Source organism: Grammomys surdaster, unplaced genomic scaffold, assembly GCF_004785775.1.
Source record: "Grammomys surdaster isolate TR1022 unplaced genomic scaffold, NIH_TR_1.0 132, whole genome shotgun sequence".
Lineage (NCBI taxonomy): Eukaryota > Metazoa > Chordata > Mammalia > Rodentia > Muridae > Grammomys > Grammomys surdaster.
In genome coordinates, this window is record NW_021604590.1 from 1856405 (window position 1) to 1862404 (window position 6000).

General features: G+C 37.7%; 1 protein-coding gene across 1 annotated transcript in view; it reads left to right on the forward strand.

Annotated features, from left to right (window-relative positions):
• The window catches only part of Smchd1 (structural maintenance of chromosomes flexible hinge domain containing 1), a 112769-nt gene that overhangs the window by 86122 nt on the left and 20647 nt on the right, over nucleotides 1–6000 (forward strand). Inside the window, exons 35-37 of the mRNA XM_028762219.1 lie at nucleotides 2566–2653; nucleotides 3226–3357; nucleotides 3598–3750. Coding sequence (XP_028618052.1) covers nucleotides 2566–2653; nucleotides 3226–3357; nucleotides 3598–3750 — 373 coding nt within the window. The remainder of the gene's footprint in view (nucleotides 1–2565; nucleotides 2654–3225; nucleotides 3358–3597; nucleotides 3751–6000) is intronic.

A 6000-nucleotide genomic window follows, 5' to 3' on the forward strand; every position in this document is an offset into this window, starting at 1 on the left:
CTGTCTGTACGACATTTTCATTACTGAGTAATCTTTTTTTTTTCCTTCGAGACAAGGTTTATAGCCCTAGTATTCCTAGTTGTCATTCTATAGAGCAAGCTGTCCTCAGACTCAGATCCACCTGCCTCTGCCTTCCAAGTGCTGGGATTAAAGGCATGCGCCACCACTGCTGGTATATAGTAATCATTTGTTGGACGTCTAGATTGGTTCTGTTTCCTAGCTGTTATGATTACAGCAGCGGTGAACATGGTCGTACAGTTTTCTCTGTGGTATTCTGCCCTGTCCATAGTCAGTCTATTGATGGGCTTTCTATCTATCTGGCTTTTTATTTGACTCGTTTTTCATATGCAGATTCATTTCAGTTTGTTCTGAATTCTGGTTTCAGAATGTAGATCCCAAGTCAATTCCTTATCTCATTCAACTGTTTGTGTGCACGCTTCTGGAGTTCATTCAAGTCTTCTCTGAGATGTCTTCCGAGTTGCTCTAATTAGGACCCCTTACTATGGAATTGGTCACCTTAGAGACGGCATGCTGTCTTGGTGTTTGTTGTATGTTACTTGTGTGTCTTCATTGGGGCTTGTATATCTGGAGTTGGTTTTCTTTTATTCAAGTAACCTTTTTTCCCCAGTGGAGGGTGGTTTAGCTTCCTCTTCTCAGTGGGATGCTGTGATTTCTGTCCCTCCTGATCTTGTCCTTCGTATTAGTTTGTTCAGAAAGTGGAGGAAAACTGTCAGACTCCACAGGTCAGTCAGATTTAGCCTGTGCTTCCTTGGTGTGCTGGCAGAGTGCTGTGTTCCACCCTGCACTCCCTTCTATGTCTGAGTGTCTGGGGTACCTTGTGAGCCTACTCCTAGCTGCTCTATGCCCTTGCTTGCATCATGGCGCCCCAGCCTCTCCTGGTCTGCCTGTCCCAACTTTGTTTCACACTATAGCTTCTGGTTAGCATACCCTGTGGTCCTGTGGGTGTCCAAACCTTTGTTCACCCTGGGTTCCTATATGCTCAACCACTGCCTAATATCTTGAGCCTCTCAGGCCTATATGTACCCAAATTCTGACAAACCCTAATCTACATATCTTCTACTATGTTGTGCCTGAGGTGTGTATACATGTTTGTGTGTGTTCGTGTGTGTGTGTGCAACCTGATCCTGCCTTTAATTCTTGATTTTTCTTTCAAAGTCCTGTACTCTGTTAATTTTTTTAAAATCTTATTCGTCATCAGCCTGTATAGCAAACATCTGTCTAGAACCCTCAGACTCCTAGGGTGTCCCTTGTCTCGGCCCCTTTTTAGTCTAGCTCCCTTGCTTCTTCATGAGCTTGTTTTTTTTTTTTTTTAATTGTCATTTTGTTTAGGTTTTAGGCATTAATATCTGTGGAGATGCTTGCCTCTTGAGAATAACAGTCCTTGCCCAGAGAAGGTTTACATTTTCTTCTCCTGTCAGAGATGAAGATAATAACTCAGAGGTGGATTACATTTCCCTCGGGAATCCATTTGCCTTAGGTTTACCTGTGTTTTACAATTGGCTCCCAGGAGTAATACAGTCTTACAGGTGAAACTCAGGCCTCAGGGTCCCCATCTTACTTTGTCATACCCTTTAGCTGTTACCTTGTAAACATCTGTAAGCAATTTTTAACATAACTGTTTTCAGGGAAGGTGGTTGTTGTTTTTGTAGTCTTTTTTTTTTTTTCAGCTTGGAAGCACTACTGCTTAATTTTTGCCATAACTGTCATATTTCAATATGGTTGAGTATGGTTCACATAGACTAAGTGTATCTCTTAATAGGCACTGGGATTTCTTATTGGCAATTAAATCACAATAAACACTTTGACTATGTAAAGTCAGATAATAGTAATGTCTGAAAAGAAAGTCCCATGGAAGGTTAGTAAGATGGCCTATAACTTTGAAATGATAAAACTGTTAGTTGGGAATTGATAACATAGAAGTGAAGCCAAATCCAAAGGACACATAATTTATTATGTTTTGTGTGTGTGTGTGTGTTTACTTCATATCTTTATTGATAAAACTGTTAGTTGGGAATTGATAACATAGAAGTGAAGCCAAATCCAAAGGACACATAATTTATTATGTTTTTGTGTGTGTGTGTGTGTGTTTACTTCATATCTTTATATTGCTGTTGTTTCTACTTCTGCTTTATCTAGAGCCTTAGTTCTGGGTCTTGTGTGAACAAATGCAGAGATAAGAGGGTCCTAGGACCAAACATATATAAAACACTGCTTTGGAGCAGTGGCTCAGCAGTTGAGAATGTTTGCTGCACTTGTAGGAGACATGAGTCTGGTTCCTAGCATCTGTAACTCCAGATCCAGAGTTCCAGGGAATCTAACACCTTCTAATGACTTCTGGCACACACACATGGTGTATATACAAACATGAAGGCAAAACCACTCATAGATATGATAACTAAATCTAAAATAAATATTAAGTGAATGAAAGTGTGTGCAGTGTCAGTAATTCTCATATTCCTTTGCTTGTTATGAAAGGAAACAAATGTCAATGCTTTGAATTCATGTACTCATTAAAAAGCATTGTTCTTAACCTCTTTGTTTTAGAGAGAAAACCATCCCTAACAAGGTGGGGGCATACTGTATCCAGTTTGATTTCATGATCGATAAAACAAATACACTCAGCAGTGAACAGGTTTGTATATCTATTTTTATGTACCATGGTATTTGTGGATTTTACAAATGAAGTATTTGTTTTTAAAGTGAATTAATTATTAGATGCAAAAGTCACTTCCCTAGTCCTGGGAGGCATTTGATGACCCCTAGTGGGTCCATGAAACCACAGGCAGTACCAGACTTTCTCCTGTGTATTTATTCATCTGATCAAGCTTAATAAAGTAGACACGAGGTTAGCAACAATAATAAAATCAAAATATCATAGTAACATAGGGAAGTAAGTTATGAAATTTTATAAAGTATTTATTTCCAGAATTTTCCACTTAATATTTTTAGACCAGTGATTGATGATAACTGATCCATTACAAATAAAATGTGATTACGCACAGACTTTTATAATATAATTTTCAGAAAAATTAGGATAAAATAAACAAATTATTTTAAATAAATCTATGGAAATTTTTGGGTTTTTTTGAAATTTTGAGAATAATTTTTTTTTAGTATATGCTGTTTTTTTTTTTCTTTTCCTCTGAAGTAGTAAAGTACTCATAGGAGGGAATTTTTAATACAAATATTGTTTTTGTTTTTAAGGTTATAGTTGATGTTCTGCCTAATCAGCCTATGAAGTTGGTTCCTGACATCCAGCCGGCCACCCCAGCTGTTTCTAATGTTCGCTTAATTGCCAACAGGACCTTGGTCAAAGACCTACGCCTCAGTATTACAGTAATGTCTATGTCTTCTTTAAACATTACAGAGTTTAACAAGAGTAATTGCTTTGAAATTCAGGTTCATCGGTCAGTTTAAACCTGCAGGAAAAACTTAAGTAAATTAAATATCTGTAAACATTTTTGTTTTGAGATATCAATGAATAGAGAGTTTGTCTTATTTCTGATTTATAATGTTCTTCTCAGTTGTCTTCTAACCAGTTCTGCTAATTAGTTCTTTTCCGTTGTGTATTTTAAGGATAATTATGGTAATCATACTGGAATGGATCTGGTTGGCACTGTAGTAGCAACCATTAAAGGCTTTAATGAGGAGGACACTGATACCCCACTCTTCATCGGGAAGGTTAGGACACTTGAGTTTCCCTTTGTGAATGGTTCTGCTGAAATCACGGTAAGTTTCTTAGGTTTTTTCCAACATCCATAATACACCTGTCTCTGTATATACAGCTAGGAAGATGTTCTGATGTTTTCTGTCTGGTGCAGCAAATTTAAAAATCTGTTGAAGTATCTGTGATTCTGCTATTACAAATTGGACCCAGAGCCACCGTTACTCAGCTCTCGTCCAGGTGGGATGACCTCGCTTTCTCCTACTGTGTAATGTTCTGTTGTAAGTTACTGTTATTATACAGACAGTCAAGAAGATACAAGCTAGGTAAAAATTTAATAAATTGTTAGCCTATCATTGTTATTTTTCTGAAATGAAAATACTTTTCAAAATGTACTACAAAAAGACCTCCATAAGTCATTGTTATATTGTTAACCATACAGAAATAGCAGTGACTGGCCCTCTGGTACAGAGACTCACCTGAAGTTATCATATACACACTAGCACTTTTTTTTTTTATCAGAAATGTTTCTGTTTTCTTCTGTTTAGTTTTAGAATAGTTAGTATGTAGATAGAGAGGTACATACTGATTTACTGATTGACTCCACAGAGTACTAGAAAGAGAAGTGCTTGAACATAAAATAATACACATATTTTAAATGCTTTTATCATTATTGTATTTTTAAATTTACGTTTCTACCAAAACTGTAATATTGGGGGGGGGGGGTAGTTCCAGGATGACCTTAAACTTCCTGTTTTCCTGTGTCCTGGGATTATAGGACACACTGTCACACCAAGTGCTTCTTACAGGCACTATTGGATATGAAAGTTTTTACAGATTCTAGTCAGATTTGCAATTTAACTTAATTTTTTGGTGGCAAGGGTTGTGTCCCTGGCTGAAGTCAGTGTGCTGAGACAAGAAGGTTGGGTTCATCTGATACAGATTAAGGTTCAAGCCATCCTTGGGCTTGATTCTTTATCAAAATTAAGATTCTTTATCAAAATTAAGTTTTAAATGAGCTGGGAATGGCTGGGGTTGTAGCTCGTTGTTAGGGCACTCAGGTGTGAGGCCCTAGCTTTGGCCCTGAGCAGTATTCTTTGTTAAAGATTGTTTTTGTTTTAGATTATTTATTTAGTTGTTTATGGTAAATTGATAGCACATGTATTCACAATGCTCCAGTTTTGTTTTTACATTTTTTACTAAAGAGATGGCTAAGCAGTTAAGAGTACTTCTTACTGGTCTTCCAGAGGATCAAGGCTCAAGTCCCAGGTCACAACTACCTAGACTCCAACTCCAAGGAATCCAGTGCCTCTGTTGTCTGTAGGAACTTGCGCTTCAGTGCACATACCCACACGCAGGCACACACGCCTGCTTACTCATAATCTTTAAACAGACAAAAATTCTGATTTTGATCCTTTTTCCAATTCATTGATTTTTTCTATTTATTGAATAGTTTTAAGTACCAGTAGTACCTTTTCTTACTTTTGTTGTTGTTGCTGCTTATCCTTGTATATAATCCATTTTAAGTATTACATTGTTTCAATAACTTTAGGCTTGTAAACTGGGAGTCTTCCATGTGTATCTATCTGTCCTAAATACTTGATCTATATTGGACAGTGACTAACCAAATGGTTTCAGTAACTGAAATGCTATCAACATGTAAAAGTGTGTAGTTTTTATATAAAGAACTACAGTTGTAATTTGGAAAAGTTTAAAGAGTTGGCATCATCACCTTGAAGAATTCTTGTAAGACAGCCCTTGTTGTGCCTGAGCAGAGGCTGCTCCTCTCAGCCTGTCTACCATGCCACCTCTGACTCTCTTCATACTGAGGACGTGTCACTTGTCACTGTTGCCAACTTTTCCTGGTTGTTCTTGTTGTAGTGGAAAAGAAGTTGAGTTTCTCCTACACCGTGATAAAATTAGGTAATAAAAGACAAACACCTGGTTTTTTTTAGAGAAGGTAAGCTGGTTTAACATGTCAAGTGGCATGGAGTTGGAAGAGTAGTTAGCCCCGTTTTCCTTGAGCCTCCCTCTTCCTTCCCCATATGCATTTGAAATTACTCCGCCTGAAGTTAAGTCAGAAACGTAGTTACTTCCCAGAAACTACATATAAAGTCTGAACTAGGTGTGTATGAATTTCCCCCTCACCACCAGAGGTCCTCCCTGTTCCGCTGAATAAACACCAGAGCCTTGTCTTGCTTGGCTTCTACATGTCAATGCTAAATGAATGAGAGAAAGGATGTTAGTTCATATTTATGTCTCAGGTGCTATTTATGTCTTGGTGGCTGGGTGGGTGCTAGGAGTTGAACATTGAG